The sequence below is a fragment of the Embiotoca jacksoni genome, unplaced genomic scaffold, assembly GCF_022577435.1.
Source record: "Embiotoca jacksoni isolate LCO1_2020_lvr unplaced genomic scaffold, fEmbJac1.0.p SCAF_2, whole genome shotgun sequence".
Classification (NCBI taxonomy): domain Eukaryota; kingdom Metazoa; phylum Chordata; class Actinopteri; family Embiotocidae; genus Embiotoca; species Embiotoca jacksoni.
In genome coordinates, this window is record NW_027185340.1 from 10,890,154 (window position 1) to 10,911,051 (window position 20,898).

The 20,898-nt window shown below is 39.4% G+C and overlaps 1 protein-coding gene across 3 annotated transcripts in view; it reads right to left on the bottom strand.

Moving 5' to 3' along the window:
* Nucleotides 1-20,898, bottom strand: part of LOC138201224 (ephrin type-A receptor 6-like) — a 163,925-nt gene that overhangs the window by 67,181 nt on the left and 75,846 nt on the right. For all 3 annotated transcript variants that reach the window (XM_069154533.1, XM_069154532.1, XM_069154531.1), the window contains exons 4-5: nucleotides 7,410-7,565; nucleotides 3,859-4,194 (exon numbers count right to left, since the gene is read on the bottom strand). In XM_069154533.1, the coding sequence (XP_069010634.1) occupies nucleotides 3,859-4,194; nucleotides 7,410-7,565 (492 nt within the window). The remainder of the gene's footprint in view (nucleotides 1-3,858; nucleotides 4,195-7,409; nucleotides 7,566-20,898) is intronic.

A 20,898-nucleotide genomic window follows, 5' to 3' on the forward strand; every position in this document is an offset into this window, starting at 1 on the left:
GAGTGAGACAAGTTTACAAAAACAATTTGGACGTAACTGGAATTTCCTCTGACAGTACAGACCAAATTTGATTTCATACGGCTGCATGTGAACGTTTTCTGTAAACTATTATAGCCCCCGGGGTCACAGACTTAAAGAACCACAAATGCACACATGATTTCTTCTGAATCTATTTCTTTCTTCCAATTTGAGGGGATTTACTCCAAGACCCCCCCCTGCTGTTAATCCTTATGTATTATAATTCTCCACAGAGTCTCAGTGCTTATGTGCGCTATGAAGACTGATGGCTGTGCATATATCAGATGAGCTTCACTGTATGAATCACAATATATTGAAAAGGTTATGCCTGACAGGAAATTATCACAGGCCTATAGAGTTCCTCTGTTTCATGTGTACAATATTTCAATGTTTGTGTGTATGTGTGTGTGTGCGTGCAAAGCAGCCAATCCTCAGCACAACAAATCATATACTAAATTCACTGGCACAAGGCATTTACCAAAATGGCCATCTGCATTTTAATGACAAAGTCTAATTTATTTATGGATAGAGTACATTATTACAGGAGACTTTTGATATTCCTCGCAACAAACAGAAATTCAAATGGCTGTCTCATTTCTGCTGATGGCAACGCTATGCTAATGGTGTTGGAATTTTCTGTGCTCCTTTCCAAACAAGCCAATCACACAGAGGTTTTTTGGTGGATGTGTCAGGGGAAGTATATGTGGCAAAGTATGTATGCATATTCCTGAAGCATGCAAGTTTTCCTTTTCATAAGAGGCTTCGCATTGGTTACCTTTGCCTTGAATGAATATGCTGACCTTATGCACACTTTGGAAAAGCCACTGCAGTTTTTATTTTACATTGCTGACAATATGACAATTGATATTCTTCATTAAATCAATGTGCCTGTCAGATGGACCTGATCCTTCTTCCAGTGTCATATTTCAGCTGCTGTTAATATGGCTTTCTGGACTAAAACAAAAAAACGATCTTCTGTTAAAAAAAACAAAAGTTATTGTCGAGAATGATTCTGATGAAATGATGAAGGTGCAAAAGGGGGGGGGGGGGAAGTCAAACTTATATTTTGAACTCAACAGAATTTATGCTTCTACGCTTTTATGTTGAAGGGGATACGTTTCCCATGATGCAACATACGTGCAGTATCAGTTTTCTGCCAGCGTTATCATGACAATAATGACCAAAACTAATGTTGTCACATCAGTAGTTAGCTCTCATTGGAGGATTTGAACAATGATTTAGGATTAGAAAAGTTTCACTTTATCATTCCATATTTCATTTTGTACAATTACAATTTTTGACACTTGATGAGCCTCACGAGTTTAAATACGCTTGAAAAACACATGTCTGTAGTTTAAGCATGCCTTTTGGTTTTAATGGGTTTTTACACCGAGTTTCACCTTTGTTGCTCTTTTTATTTATTCATTCAACATTTTTAGAAGTGCATCAAGGCATTGAGTATTACTGCACTATTTCTTTAATTTGAGTGATATGATACATTAAGACAGTGGTTTGTGCAACTATAATGAGAGGAGTATGCATTACTGGTCTGGAAATCCCAATCTGTACTTATGAAAGAGTTTCCTCTACCATTGTGTAGCTGCCCTCCTAAAAAGACCCCCCGCCCCTCTGAAAGAAACTAAATATCATGGTATTACTTAATTTCTGTGCAACCGGAGAAATAAGAATTGAATTGAAATGATAAAAGAATTGAAACCGACACAATAATTAGAATTATCAGAAACAAATGTCAACACTGACGCATATAATAAGTTGTGAGTGGGCTATCGAGCCCTGACAATCTGACACTAATACAGGAGGAAACTGGTTGAATCCTAAATCAGGGTGTTTAATATTCTTTGCATGTGTGAACAAATATGTACCAATGTTGACCTGGTATACAACCTTAAAAAAGATGCAGTTGAAACTATTTGTGACACCTGCCACAAAAAGCAGAAGCACTGTGGAATATTTTCTAATACTTTGAAATGTGCACCAAGATCATCAGCACATGGACTTGGTGATGGAACATTGTACAATTATAGCCTTCGCAAAACCAGCTAGGTTATCAATAACCTTTCATGATTCTAATTAAAATAAATGGCACAGACTATTGACTCACTGATCAAACTCTGGTTTCTGAAAAGGTGATAGTGGTGAAATACATAATCAGTCTGCTTATCAGTCGCTGAGGACCATAAATATGACTTTTCCCTTCGAGCATTTTAAACCGCTGCAGCTGGGTATATTAGTGTTGAAATGAGTCTTGTATACAGCCCAGGGACCTGCCACGACTATGTGCTAAACTGGCCATCTTAATGAAATAAAAAGGCTGCGTGTAACATTGGGTTACCTGTAAAGGCTAGAGTTGTCCCCAGTGACATAGAATAATGCATTTAATGTGTTTTGGCTGTATGAGAAAATGTATTTCTCCCAGACTCCCATGGCACAAGAAAGATGGAGGGATGGTGAGAAAGAAGGAGAAGAGAACAGAGAAAAACAAACATGTTTGGATGCAGAAAACAGGAGAGAGAGAGAGAGAGAGAGAGAGAGAGAAGACAAACAACCAACTGGAAAAGAAGGAGCGACAGAATAGTCGAGGGAGGAGAGGAGAGGGAGGAGGAAGACGATAGAAAACACAGTGTTTGCAAATCACAAATTAAAAGCATAAGCATGCTGTACACCAAACACTCTCCCAAAGGAAATATAGGCCTTTCAGCATCAAAACCTTATTCAAGGCAAAAAGATAGGTAGCAACAAAATCTCGAGCCTCTGGCATCATTTACAGCAGATTTGAAGGATACAAAAACACAAATAGAGAAACATTTTGTCATAAATCTAGGCCTGTCTGTCTCCAGCAGCTGCATCCAAGGTCAAAGATGATGACAGTAAATAGTCTGGATTTCACAAGAATGCAAACCTTACGGTTGAAAAAGCACTCAGGGAGCTCAAACCTCCACCAAGATCCCATAATACTACAAATTGATTACCGGTACTTAAATAATGGTGTATACTTAGAACGGCTTATTGTGCACATGGCTCAAAAGACACGGCCATTCTGATTGGCTAATGGTGGTCATTCATTTTGGGGATGAAGTTCTGTCTTGGATTAAATGTTCAAAAGTTATTTTATAACCAATAAGTTGTTTATTGCATTTTTCCTCAATTGTCGGTTAATTTTTTTTTTTTTTTTTTTTTTTTTTTATCATCTGCAGATGAGATGTATTGAGAACTGGATGCCTGTTTAGAAGACGGTACCTCGTTTATTTGAGTGAAAGCGTCTGACTGCTCAGTGGTTTTTAAAGTTTCTGAAAGCGCTGCAGCGCTTCTGCAGCATGCACATGCTTTCAGCGCTGTTATGGTGCAGACAGCAAAGAATATTGTTCTTAATGTGTTTTGAACATGAAATGCCCTTGGCATATGTTGGGACTAATCTAATCTAAATCTGATCAAGTGTTCCCTGATTTAGTGGCGTAACTGACATCAAATTTTTACTAAAACCTAGTCAGTATTTGAGGTAGCCCCATTGAATGAAGAGGTAACAATGCATTTGTGTTCACCCAATACAAGCTATACCAGGAATGGAATTAATTAATACCTTATTAGACTGAGATCTCAGCTGTACTTGTCACAATGCAAACGTGTATAGCAGCAGCAGGAGCAAAAAGGTTAAAAAGTTATCGTGAAATGGGATGTTGCGGATGTGGTTGGATACAATAGGGAGGATCATGTTTTTCAGCAACGAAGCAGAGTCCACATGTCATAGATCACGTGTAACTAAAAGTGACAAATCACAACGAACCCTCTACGTCAAGTCAAATAAAAGAAACATCTACTCACCACCCTGATCAGTGCTGACGGTGATGATGGCTACCTGGCGAGGGAAGGAGCTCAAGTCCGACACGCCGTTCAGCGACTCGATCTCAAAGGTGTAGTTGGCGTGTGCAGAGAAGTCCATGACCGTCACGGTGGCGTTGGTGAGTCCTAACGGCCGCGGCAGAAAGCGGAGCTCCTCCTCACAGAGCTGGCAATGGTTGGGCTCGGGGCCGCAGCGTTTGCACATGACGTTGTAAGTGAGGTCCCGGCGGCCCCCGGTGTCGCTGGGCGGAGACCACTCCAGCAGCAGACTGGTGTCGTTCAGGTTAGACATTAAATTACGGGGAGGAGATGGAGGGCCTGCAAAGGAACGCAGAGATTTGATGAAGTGATAAATAAAACACTTCAACATGCCCTCCACATTAATTGACAGAATACACGGTTGGTCCATGCCCGCTACAGCCGCACATACTGTCGAGGTGTTGATCTGTCTGTGCCCTCGAAACGATCAAAAGTCATAAACAACTCCGTTTTTATGACGTAACGGTGTTATTGTTAAGGTTTGATCAGGTTTGGGCATGAAGACAACGTGGTAATAGATTTACTAAAAGATAATGCTTTGTTTGTTTGTTTGTGATGAGGTCAGTGTCACTGCTGTCATCATAAGAATCTGTTCTAACTTGATCTCATGACCTATAGTCATAGTCCTAAGAAATCAATATGAAGAAATTCATGAATTGACTAAGAGGCAATCAATAATATCTGAAATAAAGTCCTTACATTTACTATTATGATCATTGTGTCTGCAAAATAATCTCTCCCCCTTCCCTCCTTGAGCTCGTCAGCCACTCGATAATATTCTTTAAGTGTCATTGATAATGCACAGTAACAGCAGTTCCTTCCTTCTGTTGCAGATCTGCTATTTCAAAACTTGCCACTACACAGTTAAGAAGTCATTTCCATCAAGCGCTATGCTTAGTAAAATTGCTTTGCATCAGTCGATTCAAATCACCAAAGTGGCCAAAGGGCAAATGATGAGCAAAATTGACCCTTGAGGCACACCGCTGCTCAAACGATCTCTCTAGTCACGCAAATATAAATTCAGCTATTTAATCAGGATTTGAAGAATCCACATCAAATTAAAAGGCATGCTTCACACAGGTACAATACCAAATCCTGTCGTGCCACATAACTCCTCATAATGCATTCCTCTCCAGTGCAGTAAACGATCAACGTTATTTTACCTGCCTCACATTTTACTTGGTTGCGGTGTTCTTGTGCTCCCTGGATGTGCGTGTTTGTGTGTCAGGGTAAGCAGTGTGCTATAGCAGGCAGCCAGCTGTCAACAGGGTGGAGTTAAAAGGCCTGAGGGATTTGAACACTCCCATCCTGCCAAGCTCACTGTCTGCCAGGACAATGGGATGTTTCCCTCAACCTCCCTCCATCCCTCCATCCCTCCCCCAACCATTGCTAAAAATCTCAGCAGACAGGAAAGCTCCTCCTACCTCTCCTCCACTTCTGTCAGTGTGCGTCCATTCTCTCTTTCTGCCTCTATCGGCCATTATCTCACCTCCTCCATTCTCTCCATCGAGGAGAATCCACCCACCTCCGCTCCTGCAGAGCAACCCCACTGCCATCAATCAGCTCCTATTCTCCTCCAGGGAGAGATCGGTATCAGCACCCTCCTTCCTTTCTCTCTTCACTGTCTACTCCATCCAGCCTTTACACTTTTCCTCCACCTTTATCTCTCCTCCTGTGACATCTTCTCTTTCTTCACCTTTCTTTTCAGCCCTCAGTCTTTAATCTTTCTACTTTTTTTTCCACTTCAATATCACTTAAACAGTTTATATTCTGGCCCACATCTGGCCCCTGATTAAAATGCCTTATGTGAGTAAACACAGAGCCCACAGCTTGTAAAAGTAGATGTGGCACATTAGTCCACTCCTCTATGTTTGGAAGGTTTGTCACATGCCCACAAGGCTTTACACACCGTGTCTGAGCCTGGAACAAAAGTGGCCTTGAGGATTTAGAATTGCTTGTGCCTGGAGGGATACTGTTTAATAATGAACTAACAACTGTTGACCAAGGCACTAAATTAAAACTTTGTGTTCACTTATTCATATTATATTTCGACAATCTCCAAATTTCAATGTTTTTATCAAATATATATAATAATATAATATTGGCTTCATATTTTAGAGATTAAACAAATGTTTGGGAAGCCATCTTTTCAAAAACATATTACTTGGTTGGAATATCTAAACCAGCATTAGCACTTTGTTTTTGGACTTCTTGATTAGCACTTTGTTTTTAGACTTTGTGGAAAGGCCAGACTGCAATTCACCACCAAGGGAACTTCTTTAGACAAAAAGGAGATTTAAGAATGAAAATACTGCAGGTTAAAATGCTTGTATAAATTCAGTCTAAATTTAGAAATGAAAACATTGAATAAAGAGTAAACTAACATCATCTCCACAATGAGTTGGCTTTGTCTTACCGCAAAAGACAAATATACTCTACCACGCTGGAGAGCTTTCAGACGTGGCCCCCGTCTATCTTAGTGACAGCTAAATGGCTTTTTAATTAAAGGAGAATTAGTCCGGTTAAACTGTAATTTAATGCAAATATGAAGTCGTAATGACAGTCAGTGAATCATCGATGAGGATGAGGCAGCTGAACAAAAGGCATGTAATTCATCCAGAGACTACCTAATGTTCAGTTTCACACCAGATAAGTCCTGAAGACGAGACTGGATTTACAGCCACTGCAAATTCGGAGAGAACACTGGAGTAATCCACCAGCTCTACAAAGTAATAACTTACCCAGTCTGTAGAGTGCAAGCGAGTGAAGACATATTTAATGTGAATTTACAATTAATTAATTAAATTTGAATTGGCCTACAATACAAAATTACTGTTTTTTTCTCTTCTCCATAATAACAATGACAGTGAAGTTCACAGTTTTCCCACGACTCTGAACCCATCAAACAGGATGACAAACAGTCTTTTGTCTGTGTGTGTGTGTGTGTGTGTGTGTGTGTGTGTGTGTGTGTGTGTGTGTGTATGTGTGTGTGTGTGTGTGTGTATATGTGGTTACTATGTCAAATAGCTTAATATTGGAGTAAATAAGTAAATCCCATTTCCAATTTGTTGTTGCTCATTTTAAGCTTGTTGTCTTCGTGGTAATAATGTATAATTTCACTTCTTATTCTCGTGACCTGTCATGACAATGACTTCCATTGAGGTTCATGAGGTACGGTTGTGAGGTAGTTCCGCGGTAGCATCGTCTGTATGTACCGGTTTATTTTCATTGCACCCATTTTTCTCGTCGCTTATCTGCACAAAATGCGTTAATTTTGAGTTTCTTTATTAAAGCAAGCTCATCTGTTTATTTTAATCTTCTTATATTGATGTAAATCCACTGGAATGGATTCTGTATTTCTTTTATTAGTTTTTACCGTCATAAACACGTGCGGCCAAAGCCATCTGTCGTCTGTTAATCTGCCTGTCGGAGCACTCGGATCGTGTCGAGAACGGCGCAAGCAAGCATGAAGCCTTGTTTTCAGATATACTCACGTGTACAAGCCATAGTTGGAGGATCTTTCTCAGCCCTGAAGAAGCCCTTCTCACAGCGGCAGATAGCCGCCCCATCTCCGTAGCTGAAACTATGCGGAGGGCACTTTGAACACTTGATGTTTCCGGCATATGCCTTGTAGAAGCCTGGGTGGCATGCTAAGAGTAACAAAAAGACAATATGACAGGCTGTTAGTGCAAAGCCAGACCACGCTATGGATGTACAGGTACAAATATTACATGGGAACATCACATATTCCTTTCATACTTCACAAAGAGAGAGGCCCCAAAGGTACATGTATATTTTATGCTGGCATTCATATGAAATACCTAACCTAACCTAACCTAAAAAAAAAAAAAAAAAAAAGAAAAAAATCCCCTCGGGGATTAGTAAAGTAACTACCTAACCTAACCTAAATCCAGGGACTTTTAATAGTTTCATGAAAATGAGGTTTTCTTTCCAAACATAGAGACTGTTGCACCAAGGTCCCCCAAGACAATGAGCCCATCTGCTTTGTATTTACTAAAAGTGATTAAAAAAGTATGATTTTCATTTCACACAAAAACAAAAGAAGCCTAAAAGACATTAAATATGTTTCGAAAAATTATTTTCTCAACTGCAATCAAAACATCTGCAGTGCAAAAATCCACATATTTGATATTTTTCCTCGCTGAATGAGAAAGATGGGTTATCCCCCGAAAATACAGACTGTCAACGCTTTAATGGCTAATTTACATTCAGTTTGGTTTAATGTTTAATGAATAATTACAGCTGAAGGAGGTGCATAGACAGAAAAGCTAATGTAGAGAGCACATCACCTGTGACAACGGTCTCAGCGTTTCTATTTGAACCTTGTTGGTTGATTTACACAGAGGTTGGATATTGTCAAGGGAAGGCTTCTGAAAACATCTCTAAATCTAAAAGAGGAACTTCATTTGGAAAGATAACATTGGAAGATCAATTTATTTTAGAATTTTCCGATAAAACTATGGAGAAAGATGAAAAGTTTCAGAGCTACTAAGAAACCACAGTGATGATAAAACATTTCGACTAATTGGGAGTATGAATATGTATTATCTGTCAAAATAATACGTAAATATTTATTGATCAAAAATGGTGAATTTCAGTAAGTTTAATGACCAAACAAACACTGAAATTGACATTCTTCCACACCACAGGAGGAAAAGCAACAGACATAGAAATCCTAATGATGGCGGTTCTCCATTCAGCCGCCCTACTGGGAGATGGGCACCGTTGGGACACAACAGAAGGGAGCTATTGTTAATATTATTAGTAACCTGCTTGGCATGCAAATACACACTGCGCCGTATTATACACAACGCTATTTACCAGGGTAATACACTCAAAGTGCAACGAATCCACAGCCTCATTTGACCTGAAATGTGTCCTGGCATTGGCAAGTAAGTTTAAGATAAATACTTTTTTGCCCTTTTTTTTTTTTGCCACTGTTGTGTTGTTTTGTTTTGTTTTTGGAAGGATGAGACCTAATTATTTCAAGAAATTGTTTCCAAAAGGTCTTTTTCACAGAACACTTCACGACAAGTCAGTCAGAACAGCCCAGGTGCAAAAAAAAAAAAAATCAATGATACATGAATTTCACGTAGCTGTTTTATTTTCCCTTGTTGCTTTGGCCGTCACACCGTCATGGCTTACTGGATATTGTGAAAGTGTAAAATGCTCAATTAATTAAAAAAAAAAAAAAAAAGCGCACAACCTGTTTTCAGCAACTGTGAGATTTAGACTTCTCTAAGTTTGTGATGTAAAAAAAAAAAAAAAAAAAAAATCACACTCATGTCAATTGTCCACGTCAACGCAGACCACTGTAGTACATGACCAAGTAGTCATTCCATCGTGGAGCAAACAAGCGACCAGACCGCTGAAAGCCTGTGGCTGGCACTCAAAAAGAGTCAGCCAAATAAAAGACAGCGTGCCTGATAGCAATGCGCCTAAAAGAGCTCCATAAAGAAGCCAAAGAGATGAAATGTAAAAATATATTGAGATGGTTTTTGGTACTTAAAACCACTAAAATATCTTCTGGTGGATGTCAAAACTGCAAATCAAGCACCAGAAAAGTGTAAAATGTGGGACCTTTAAATGGTACATCTCACAGAGACATGCAAAAGTCTCCTGCCGGGTGAGATTTCCATTGCTCCTGGTTGTCACCAAGCACATCGATTTAACAAGGTAACACAAGCTGAGCCATTTGAAGGGATTCACCTTGAAGCACTGACTGCCTTTGTGTGTCTCCATTGCTGCTTGTGATAAATGGAGCTGTAGGGAGGACAAGGAAGTGCCCCAAACCACAACTGTGCTGATCAAATGGGGACAATTAGGACAGAGACAAAGTCGTTAACACACACACACACACACACACACACACACACACACACACACACACACACACACACACACACTCTCTCTCTCTCTCTCTCTCTAACGTTTTACACATTGTTCATTTGTATGAGGACTGTTAGTTCGATTAAACAGTAATTGTGAAAGTGAAATTACACACTTGTAAACGCTCAGGTTTATAGTATCATGGTGCCTTCATCGGTTTGTTTTTAAAATCAGTTTAAAAAAATAAAAATGTTCAATATTTTCTTAAAGTGTTTAAATTCCAACAAACAAATAGTTGTTTGCCTTCAAAAACTGTTGAATTTTGACACACACACACACACACACACACACACACACACACACACACACACACACACACAAAGAAGCTATCCGTATCAGTATGATAAGTGGCATCCCCCGCAGCGTACCAAGGCTGCCTTCGTCATTAACCTCTAATACTGACGTGTCCTTGAGTCAAAAAACGTCAGTCAACTCCCCCACCCAACCGGACCCCGTTTTAGACTCTGTCAACCTAATGACGCCTCTGCCCGACCTTCGCTGAACTGAGGGGATGTTCCTTTTCGAACCTCGCAGCGTCCTGCTGCAATCTGTCTGGCCGGGCTGCGTTTCAAGGCCACAGCGGTGCTGTACAATGGTTGACCATGCGTCACCCGAAGATGGACGCACATGGTGCCAAGAAGGTTAGCGCACACATGCTGGTACTGGACACACACAGCCACACGCACCAGTGGTCATGGCAACCGCAGTGACAAACAGCACATTGGACACAACTAGACAGCATGTCAAATGTGAATGAAGCCTGGAGATTTGAACTGGAAAAAAAGCAATGCTACAGTCTGCAAATGAAATACCACTAATGATCCATCAAGGACAACAATTTCCACCTAATATAAGGGTATAAGCGCAATCACTTATGTCTAGTGCATGAAAGCTGCTATTATTTCTCCTATGGATGCTTGTGATCCAGTTACAGGAAAAATACTTTGGGTAGAGTTTGCACGTTAAACTGCCAATGATCCGGTGACGAGTGAGCGTGAGAGCCAAAAACAAAATACAAGCAACAGTGGAAGCAGAGAGCAGAGATTGTGGCTGTGGATTGTGTGTTTTTTTACCACAATGAATCCCCTTTTTGTCACAATTTCATCAGCTCAAAGGTCATAGAAACTTAATGTAAAAAAAAAAATCTATAAAAGGGTACAATTTTCAGTGAAGTCAATATCTAAAATTATAGTTACAAATATAAGAAAAAAGGAAATTGTAATAAACCCTTATAATTAGTAAGTATGAGTATCATAAGTACAGCTATAAACTAATACAAAAGCAATCAACCTGGTTATAAACGCAGCAGTCTGAGTACTAAGCCAGCTGAGCGCAGCACCGTGATGCACAAGGAGCAGAGGGGAACCATAAACCCTCATGAGTACGTTTTTCAAGTTACGGCACTTAATTAGCATCAGCACTTGGGTACCACAAAGTTTTGGGAACCGCCGGAGTGTACGAAGTTGCAATGTGACCATGAACTTGAGCAGAGACGGCACATCAACTTTTGTGTCAGACTCGAGAAATCAGCAACGTAGATCCTTTGAAATGTTCCTAAAAGCAATGAAGCAATGAGCCAGTCGAGGTATTTTGAGTGATATTCACATTTAAAGAGGGGCAAAACATCACGGTCCAAGAATGAAAAAGCCTTTTTTAAGATCTGGTTTAACTCAAGATTCTAATCTTAATCAAGCTACGTAACTTTTCTCAAATGTTTTTGATTGCCCATCGTATAAGACCTATTTAAGTCATTGCATTGGTCGCCTGTCAGTTTTAGAGTTGATCCCACGGACTTCAACAAAAACGTTTGAAGAGTCCTCCTTTGGCCAGCGCGGCCCGTCTCTGTAACAGTTGGCCTAAGAATCGGAGAGACTCAGAAATATCAAAACATTTTTTTTTTTATTAAGGTGCCTCGATATTTATTGCCAATTTTTTAAAGTCTAAAGCATTGGAGCTGATCATTTTTATTCCACTGTTTTTATTCATTTTATTGATTTTATTTTTTCACGTTTTATTGATTCATCATTGTAATTTTGAAGTCTTATTAAACTGTCTGAGTTGCTGTCTCAGCCTGTTAAGCACTTTGGGATACATGTTTGTATGAAAGGTGTGATTATAGATCAAATTGAGTCTCTCATATTTGCTCAACTCATTTAGAAGATACAACTTATGAGGGCACCATCATGGCGCCGTCTACAACAATAAGTGGAGCTCTTGCATGAGGTGTGGTGAGATATTGCCAGAACATATTGTACTGTATGTTTGCCTTTCAGACAGCGGTATGATATGACTCCATGGTGCACTTTTAAAGTGAATGTGTGCAAGCTCAGGGGAAATACATTCACAGTCGTTGAGGGAGTGAGGGAGTCCTAAATGACAACAGAAAGTTTATCAGCTAAGTTTTACAAAAGTTCTCAGCAAGACTTCCTTACTTAACTATTTCCCAGATATTTGCATTGACATCTGTCGTAAAGATGTACATTTCCTAACCGTACTCTCCACCTATCAGAAGGATGGATCAATCGAACCAATCGAAATGGTTTTAACATTCTAAAGGCAAAAAGGGTCTAGAGATTATAAGGAACTAATGATTGTGCTTGTACAATAATAATAAAAAAACATTCTTTATATAACACATGATGAATTCCTATTAACATATGCATGTACTGTATTAGCACTACACTGTAGATATGAGCTTTTCAAAAAACAAAAAAGGAACTAATGACAAAAAGCTTGTATAAAAAAAAAAAAAAATAATAATCCTGTTGTAAACGTTCCATCCATGTAAATCCTGGAAGTAGGAATGGTCAGCACACATGTGAAGCCAGTAAACTACAGTTGAGCAGGGAAGGAGAAAATAGCATCCTGACCCACTGGCCTTCTGGTCTCTGATCTAATTCTAGACCTTCAGCCCAAAGTTAATGAGACCTGGAAGTCACCCAGAACATTTTCATGCCTCAGAGCCCCAAACCGGCAGGCAGATCGTGCGAGTAGTCTGTCTGCCTCTCCAAGTCCTGTCAACGCTGCTGAAACATCTACTCAGCCTGCTTCTCTAGTTGGTTAGATAAACTTATTAAGTGATGGTCTTTTTTGTTTACAGCAGTTGGCAATTAATAATGTTTTTATTGCTTTTTCCAAACTTAAGTGATCCAGTAATCTAATTATTTACATGGCAGTGGACAGTTCTGCATGTGTCAGATGTTCAAAGCCGGAAGAAAAATCGGTGACCTATATGTACTGAGGCAGAATCAACTTGTGGTGTTTAGACATTTTAATAGTCACTAAAATGTTCCTTACTGTTAACCAAGTGTTTTAGTAGTGTGACCCAAACCATCCAGGCCAAAGCCTGTAGGACAACCGTCCATCCACTTGAGGGTACCGTGTCAGTGTCACGTTTTGCCTTACCTAAGCGTGAAAAGTAACGCATGATCGAAGAAGGGCGTAATGAGACAATATACAAAGACGGATAAAGTCACAGTAGGTAAGAAGCCAGAGGTGGTTAGAAGGACCGTCATCTTCACGACCAATTTTTGAGTCCTTGAGAAGGCATAGGTCACTGCGGATTTCTGTTAAGTAACGTAAGTTACGTAAATTACCTAGCATACATTATGTAACTTAAGTAACTTACAAAACAATACCTACAAAAAATTACTTATTTCCACACAAACCATTAGATTTCCCTAACCACTTGGTTTTTCTTGCGTTTTGTGTCTAGGCAAGGCAAAACATGAGGCGGACACTGTATCATCTAGTTGACTGATGGGTGTATTACATGGTTTGTCGTAATAATGGGTAGAACCATACCTCACACATAATTTACTTGCCATAACCATACGCTTTTCTTGTTCTCATACTGTGCCATAGTCGCCATGTAAAGATGTTTTAGAAAGCTAGAATTTGACAGACGTCACAAGAGAATGTAAAAAAAAAAAAAGTAAATAAACCCTCATCAACTTTGCATTGAACCATACATTACACGGTACAGAGCTGTATGTTTCAACTTGTGTATCACTGCTTTCTAATATGAACCCTTCCTACAATACAGGCAGTCACGTCTTTACATTTAATTTTGAATAGCAAAACCCATGGCATTTGCTCTGATGACATTTGAATCCATTGATGAATATTAACTAGATGAAAGTTAATTAAATCATGCTTCATTTAAAATCCCTTACACCTTTAATAGTTTATGCGGTTCAACAGCTTTGGAAGGCAATAATTAGGCTCTGTCAATCATTAATATGTTTTCCTGACTTTAGTCTTGTAGTGGAAATTGTTCTCACCTAACTGTGTCCGATTAGAGTCGAAATGCTGTTTGAATAGTTAAGAAGAAACAATGAATAGAATACGCCCGCTAACACAACACATTCCATATCATCTACCCTTCTTCTTTACATATTTGGGGGTAAATGTCAGTGTGCACATGACACTCCTGGGATCTCTGTGGTGTACAGCAGATTGTGGTGGGTTCCTCTCCCGGCGGTCAGCGAAGAAGAACAATTCCAAGAGGAGCACAATTCTGCAGCATTTACTTGCAGAACCACATCAACAAATGTTGCAGAATAGTTCAGCTCTTGAAATCAAAGGCAGAGTGGTGAGGAGGCGATGCAAAGGATGAGAGATCATTGCAGAGATGGTTGGCGTTATAAGCGAGATGCAGCCTGAAACTTATTGCATATGGGGGGAGAAAAATGAAAGAAGTGCTCGATTTCCTGTTTTATTCCACACAAATCTTACCCTACTCAGTCTCTCTTCTACGAAAACTATAAAGCAGTAAAAAAAAAAAAAAAAAAAGTCTTATTGCTTTTTCCCCGTGCTGACACAGTATGCATTTTGTCTACACTTATCTACAACAGTATTGCCTAGCCCCCTTTTTCTTTCTCCATACTGAATAATATTCTACTCCACCAGGCGAAAAAGACAACCCTATTCTCTTTGCTCATGAAACATGATATTAATTTTTACTTTGACACAAAACAAAAATGGCTGCCAGTAACAGAGATATATTAAGATACAGTACCATGATACAAGCGAGATATACTGATTTCATATGTGTGGTTATGCTACTGAAACACTAGTGCTCACATTCAGCTACACCATATCTTGTTGAAATGCAATATGAATTACCTACTAACACCAGAGTTGATAAAGAGTCACACCTCCCCTCTCTCTCTCTCTCTCTCTCTCTCTCTCTCTCTCTCTGAAAATGTAGTCGGGGCACTCTGAAAACCCACTTTTAATAGATTCACATGTAATCAGGAACAACATGCTCAAACACTCCAAATGAAAAGCCCTCTCCTCTTCCTCTCTTCTCTTACTCATCAGACTTCCACACGCTCTTCATTAGGTGAAGCTGCGAATGCTAGCTCTGATTTGCACTCGAAGATTAGTGAGCCTCTTCAACACACCTCTGCTCAAGGGTTGAGAAGTTAGTGATAAAGCAAGAACTTCAGCAAGATATTAACAACTAGATTAAACATCTAAAATATGTGAATCTCCGTTGCTTTTGTCATTATATTGGTTGATAATCAGAACCATCACTCTCTGTCGTCATCTATAGTTTGTCAGCTGTTGCACTCAAGCAAACCGTGTCATTTACAAACCTGGTTTGGTCCAGAACTTGGCATGTCATAATTATTACATAATGACCTGATTGTAATTCTTGAAGTCGATCGCATTCATTTTGCATAATTGTTAGAATTGTATCCATTCATCTGTGTAAAATTAGCCAGATGAAACTAACCAAAATGTCATATTTATATATATTGCTGTTTGAGGTTTGACTGATGCTCTTTTGAGCCCATAAGCAAATGCTTTGTCTTATTTGTACAATTTTCAACTAGTCACATTTTTATGTTTTATATGGAGCCCTTCTTTACACTTGATTACAATATATTAGGGGTCTGCCTGTGTCCCACCCTCCCTTGAAAGAAAAAAAATAGGAACGTACTCATAGAACTGCAGTTACGTCCAGTAACTGCTATCACTTTAGTTCCTGTGCACTCGTTTAATTTCAGATCAGTGTGTGAGTCGTTCCTGTATTTTTCTGTCACTGAAAGTGGTGTTCATGACCTCCCATCCAGCCTTACCAAGGCTGTCTGCCCGGGGTGGGTGGGTGGGTGGTGGTGGTGGGGTGGGGGGTGGGGGGGGGGGGTGGGGGCTGTGTTTTATCTAGCTATTTTCCGTCATTTTGAAATGAGTAAACAATGATTTGACGTTATATTCCTTCTACTTCCCTTTTCACACCATGTGCGAATGTTTGACTGAACTCGCCGCTTTAGCGTCTTCTTGCTTTCAGCCCAGTAGTTGTCAATGCCTTCGGCAGTTTGCTACTTGCTCGACTCGGTGATAAAGAAAGAAGAGTGAGTGTCTCTCCGCTTACTCAGCGGAAGCATTGATTTTTGCAGTTTGATGACTGGTATTTTGTACCTTACGGGTTCATTGTGTTGAATCAGATACAACGACCGCAGATTCATTATTGAGGATTCGGTAATAAGATGTTTAATGCAGGCCATTGTTGTTATCAGCAAAGAAAATACAATACTGTTAACAAGAATAATCACAGCTAATTATAGCTTCCATTGACAACATGAAGATGGGAGGGTGAAAGAAACGTTATCAAGGATTTGAGTCACTTCAGAGGTGTTTAAAGCTTCCAATTCAACCACAATAGAACGATGTTTTTTGACTGTCATGGTGACAGCTGCCCTTGGCCCCACTCAATATTCTCTCCTTGTACTTCACTCCCTGTTTTCATGGCAGTACTTTTCATTTGTTACCTTCGGCAATCATCGCAACAGTTGGGTGTTTGTCACCCCAACAAATCACCTAAACCTGCTACTCTTTGCAAGTGCTGCTCATGCAAGAAAGTGGAAGTATTCACGTAAATTGTAAACATTTGTAGCGATGTCGTATAGTGTGTTTTGCCTCTAAATTGTTGTTGGGATGCAGTCAAACATCGTCGTCGTCGTTTTACTCATCTGAGTATACAAGTGCTGTCAAACAAACAGCACATTGATTTCATGAACTACAGAGACACCTGTTTCTTCTGTTCTTCAGGGATAACCTAGTTGAACTCTTTCCTCATTTTACATGAATCTAAAGTGTGAGTTCATGATAACTTCATGCAGGATTTTTAATTAAATCATGCTCAAAGCCTCAATTACTTTAGCCTGATATCAGCATGTTATCCTGGATTTGAAGGCCCTGAGGATCACTGGGCCTCATTCACTAACGGTGCGTACGCACAAATCTATGCTTAAACCGTGTGGACGAACATTTGACGCACAAATCTGGGATTCATCAATATTTTCTTTCCTAAATTTGTTCGCAGAGTACGAACAAACAGGGGACACGGCAGCCTCACTAACAGCAGCCTGCGAGTTCTTTCTTTTTTTTATCGTAGTTACTTCTGAGGAAACACTTTTGAAAAATGTTCCTTTTCTTCCACCTCAGACACTTTTGTTTCAATTTGCGCTGTTGTGGAATTTTTGCGCTTTCGTCATGAAGGTCCAGACAAACAGATGTCCTTATATGGAGAAACAGGGGCGTGTCAGCATGCTAATTGCAGAGCGCCTGTCAATTTAGAATGATTCTGATTCATTGGGGAGAACAAAATTGGCCGGTAATCCCTCTGTGATTCTGTGTGAGTACTTACTTTATGCGCAAAGTAAGAATATTTCTACGCACATATTGTTGAATGAGGCCCAATGTGTTTTAAATTGTATTAAAAATCATTCCATTTTCAGTATCGAGCTGATTAAAATGAATCGCGAAACTATATTTCTTTTTAAGGTTAGAGGCAAACACATGGAGAAAGGGATAAAAAAAAAAAATAAAAAAAATTCACAACCAGATAGGAATAAGTTGATGATGAAAACACAAAAAGGAGAGCGAGTAAGAGCCAGTTTTCATCAAAGACAGTGCTGGATGGGCTCATTCAGGGGTGGCCATTTCTTATATATCAGTGACATTATCAGAGACACCGATCTTTTTATGACCTTTACAGAGCCCAGCCTCACTGATCCCTTTATAGCACTGTTTATAGTAGCGCTAAAAGAGTATTGTGGCAAATGAACTAACAGAGTAGTAAACCTCTCAGCTCACATCCGTTAATCGGAACAAGAGAAGAGTTACTCTCTAAATCTTACTTTAGAGACAAAATGCTGGCTGGAGGAGGCTTTAAGATGAACAGTAAAGCTTCTTTTTTTTTTTTCTTTTTTTTTTTATAGTCGGAGCTGGACAAGGCTCTGACAAGGCTGTGGCCGGCTCCGAGACAGCACGGACTTGTTTTAGGGTGTCTCTAATGCACGATCGCAGCTGTAAATCTTCGCTAGGGCTTATTGTTGACCCCGTGTGCCCTGCTGGTATTTACTATAGACATGTTACACTTCAAAGCAGTGCAACAAGTGGGCCACCAAGTGTCACAGGTTTAAGTTTGATGACCGCTGGTTTCCCTATGCGATTGCAACATTTCGGTCCAAAGCAAGTCATCTTAAAAAAAAAAAAAAAAAAAAAAAAAAATCATTATTTTCAGAAACTCTTTCTTTATCTGGTTTCAATCCAAAATTACCAAAATCTGTTTACAGCAGATCTAAAGTCACTAATTAAAAATATGTATATAGATATATATATATACATACATATATATATATTTACATATATATACACACACTGTATGTATCTAATTTAGTTTGATCTGTACAAATATTAAAGCATGAAAATGAAAAGTTGAATGTTTTCCAGTGTTTTATTTGAGGTTGGTTCAAGATTGGATCAACTGGAGGGATGAAGGCTTTAAACTCTACACTGCTGCGATCGCTTGTCTCACTGTCCATCAACTTCCAATCCAGCACCAGCTGTTACTTGGAACTTTTTCTCTTTTTCTATACATTTTAAACTATGTGTTTAGCAATGACAGGCCAGAGTAAAGCCAGATTTTCCCTTTGACCACAACTACGGTCGACAAGGTATCCGATAGTGAAATGCGTAGATTTATAGAGTTGTTCCCAGAATAGCCAATCAGGCTCAGTACTGTTCTGTTGAGGGGCAACCGATTTTCAGCATTATGTCATTGGATTCAGGGAACCATGAAGTAAAACTGTACACATAGAACTGCTTCTTATTTGGGATAATGAAGTAAATATATACATAATCAATTATTTTTAGATAAATCAACACTTAATGTTGAAACGTTTTTATGTTAGTGTATTATCAGGCACACTGAAGGGTGCCACTGTCTGTGATATTGAATGGGTTTTATGGATTTAACTCAACATAAGCGCAAGTAGTTGATGATGGGGCTATATTTTTGATCAGTTTCATCTTTTACAAGCAGGTCTGGGATTTAAGTTTGACATTGCTGACGTAGACAACAAAACAGAAAAAGAGTGGACTACAGCAGCCAGAGCACCCATCATGTCTCCAATGCTTGTGACGGTGTTTTACACAGACTAGTTTGTGTTTTCTGTCAGTCATCGATACGTAAAAACAACCTTTGTGCAACCCAGCACAAATGACGGGATACGTTTTTGCAAAACACTCTTTCATTTAAGATTTAGCACTTGTGATCCCAACACAACTACACTGTTAAATATTTGACCTTGTTGATCAACCATTTTCCATTCTTATTGCCTCCTTACTCTCCTTTTAGCTATACTTTTCTGCCTCTTGCTTCTCCAGAAAAAGACCTGTAGTGTTCCTCTATGTAAAAGCCATTAAAAGCAGACACTGTAGAAATTCAGGCTCACTGGGTTTTGTGATACGAGACGTTTCTAGGATTAAAAACACTTTTTGTACCCATGCTTATATTTTCGCAGATTTGCACCTTGGAATTTAATGCCTTACACTCATCACATATTCCACTGTTCCCGAGTTTAATTACACAACTCAATAAGCTATAGGCCTCTTGAGGAAGCGGTCATGCGTCTCAGCATGTGTATGTATAGAGACCTAATGAATTTATTAGAAGGTGTCATGAAGATTAGCCTGACTTAGACCCAAACTTTTTCCTCGCTCTCTGCCTTTCTTCCGCATGATTGATGCTGATTGTGGTTTTAACACGCTGTTAAATTGACAGCAAATCGTCTTTAGCAGAGGTCGCATTAGCATAAAGGCCTTCTTGTGGAAAATAAACAACGGCAATGTCTTCTCAAAAACAGCACAAACAAAAGAGGGAGATAATGACACGGCAGCCCTTTAGTAACTCCAACAACAGCATAATAGAGCTGGAGTGAAATTAAAATGGATCAGTCAATTTAAATGCCTTCGGTGATACTCCCTCTCTCCCCCTCCATCCTTTTCCTTTCTAAATCTTACTCGGGCTGAGGAACATTTTTGTCAACATATAGCGCCAACAAAGAAGTTGTTGACAGTTAAATCAGAAAGTTAGGTCAACAAAATATTAAAATTGTGTTAGAGGCATCTAAATGGCTTTGAAAAAGTCATTTGTAGAGTTTAGCCACATAGGAGGTGTTAATAAGTAATGTTGACGGTTGTAGAGGTGCTGTTAGAAAGCGTTATATTTCTAAAGCAGCTGTAAGAATGTCAACACATGCAAAGCAGGCTCGTTAGTGAGAAGTGAGGAAATCTTGCTGTCACATTGCGGGTGTGTAGGTGTTGTATGTACAGTGTTTATGTGCAACTTTTTGAGTAAAAACAGTCTAATTGCCAAAACGGAAGGAGAGAAAAAAAAAAATCCCATAATGCATCTGGGCTTGATTACAATGTTGAGTCTACCTGTTATGTCTGGAAGAAGTAAAGTATTCTTATTTGGCATCGTGACATGCGAGAAGACTTGGATTTGGTGAATAGCACCAGCACCTATCGATGTTAAGTACTCAGTGATTCATTTTAGATGAAGTTGAAGGTTTTGTGTATACCGTTGAAGCGAAGAGTTAAAGTGATATGAAAAAAAAAAATATGACAATGTGCCCATTCGATTATGAGAAGGACTCGACAAAGTTAGATTCACTTTTGGCCCGAGGACAGAAGGTTACAAGAGTCACTCCGTCTTATAAAGAGCACAAATGCCCTCAGCTAATTTCATAGCAATCTGCCCATTCGATTTTCTTA